We start from the raw sequence: 2,009 nt of genomic DNA, 5'->3' as shown, positions 1-2,009 counted from the left end.
CACTGACGTTTCTTCCTCCTGATATCCAGAATGCACCTCCCAAGTTGTCCTTTTTTGAGTTATTTTTTTTCCCCTCTCCGGCGTCTTCCCACTACCATGGAAAGCTCGACTATCTCAGAAACTGCTCTGCAGGCAGGGACCCCAACCCGTCAGACTTCTTGTGGTCTTTAGCCTGACCAGAGAGAAGTAACCTCACCATGGACTCCTTATGCACCCATGGATATTGAGAGACAGAGTGTTTCCCTTGTACACACAGATGCAGGAGTCACTGTGTCTCTCTGACCTCCTGCTGCCACTCCAGGGGGCTGGGAGGCACCTCAGCCCTGCCATTTGTCACCCTTCTCTGCACTTACATGAGATGCCTCGTGGCATAAAGAATGGACAGGGGATCTTCTGTTCCAGGAAGCACATCCCAGTGCTACATTCAGGTGGTTCCCCAAAGGATGTTACTCTCAACATGAAATCGCATCAAGACACTGTCTGTCCCACTGACCTTCATGGAACCCCAAGGAATAGCTGATGGTGTTTCTGCTCACTCAGGTTCATCACCTCAGAAGCACTTTGTGCGTTTGTTTGCATCTTGTCTACACAATAAACATGGACATCTGACCTACTCATTAGTTGTGCTGCCAGGGAGGGACAAAGAACCTCTTCAAGCTGAAGTGAGAAGCCAGTGCTGGAAATGATGGTTGTGAGAGGCTGCTCCATGACGACTGACCTGCAGCAAGTTCTCTAGGGTGTCCAGTGGACACGGGCACAACCACTCAGTGAGAAAATTATTTACATTATATATGCCATGCAGAAGATTATGGGCAGTTTATTGCTTCATCAAACAGCCATTCATTAGTTGCCACACTGAATCCTTGATCTCCTTGTTCCTCATACTGTAGATGAGGGGGTTCACTGCTGGAGGCACCACTGAGTACAGAACAGACACCACCAGATCCAGGGATGGGGAGGAGAAAGAGAGGGGTTTCAGGTAGGAAAATATGACAGTGCTGATAAACAGGGAGACCACGGCAAGGTGAGGGAGGCACGTGGAAAAGGCTTTGTGCTGACCCTGCTCAGAGGGGATCCTCAGCACAGCCCTGAAGATCTGCACATAGGACAGCACAATGAACACAAAACAGCCGAATGCCACTGAGAAAGAAATCACAAGAACCCAGACTTCCCTGAGGTAGGTGTCTGAGCAGGAGAGCTTGAGGATCTGGGGGATTTCACAGAAGAACTGGTCCACAGCATTGCCCTTGCAGAGTGGTAGTGAAAATGTATTTGCCGTGTGCAGCAGAGAATAGAGGAACCCAGTGGCCCAGGCAGCTGCTGCCATGTGGACATAAGCTCTGCTGCCCAGGAGGGTCCCGTAGTGCAGGGGTTTGCAGATGGCAGCATAGCAGTCATAGGCCATGATGGTGAGGAGCCAATACTCTGCTGAAGCTAAAAAGACAAACAGAAACACTTGGGCAGCACATCCTGTGTAGGAGATGGCCCTGGTGTTCCAGAGGAAATTGGCCATGGACTTGGGGACAGTGGTTGAGATGGAGCCCAGGTCAATGATGGAGAGGTTGGGGAGGAAGAAGTACATGGGGGTGTGCAGGTGCTGGTCCCAGGCTATGGTGGTGATGATGAGGCCGTTGCCCAGGAGGGCAGCCAGGTAGATGCCCAGGAAGAGCCAGAAGTGCAAGAGCTGCAGCTCCCGTGTGTCTGTGAATGCCAGGAGGAGGAACTGGGTGATGGAGCTGCTGTTGGACATTTGCTGATTTTGGCTATGGGGGCTATCACAGAAGAAAAAGACAGTAAGAATTTTTGGGAGATTTCTCTGACCAAGGTCTAAGCCATTTCTCATACACCCTCCCCCTGCTCCACACCCCCTTGTCCTTTTCCAGACCTTCCCTCAGCTCCGTGTCTGAGCCCTGGGTGGTGCTGGCTGGAGGTGCCGTGAGGAGCAGGGCCTGTGCCCGCTGGCTGCTGAGGAGTCAGCCCTGCTCTGCAGCAGTGGGGTCATGGGAACG

At 52.1% G+C, this 2,009-nt stretch overlaps 1 protein-coding gene across 1 annotated transcript; it reads right to left on the bottom strand.

The window, feature by feature from the left end:
- Nucleotides 1-817: 817 nt before the first annotated feature.
- LOC308048924 (olfactory receptor 14A16-like) lies at nucleotides 818-1,750 on the bottom strand (the record flags this gene model as incomplete). Its single annotated transcript, XM_080358251.1, has 1 exon — nucleotides 818-1,750. One exon carries the CDS (start codon nucleotides 1,748-1,750, stop codon nucleotides 818-820), a length of 933 nt encoding a protein of 310 aa, XP_080214377.1.
- Nucleotides 1,751-2,009: the final 259 nt, after the last annotated feature.

Source organism: Nesoenas mayeri (genome assembly GCF_963082525.1).
Source record: "Nesoenas mayeri genome assembly, chromosome: 23".
NCBI lineage: Eukaryota > Metazoa > Chordata > Aves > Columbiformes > Columbidae > Nesoenas > Nesoenas mayeri.
The sequence above is the reverse complement of the archived record's forward strand: the minus strand, read 5'-3'. Positions and strand labels throughout refer to the sequence as shown.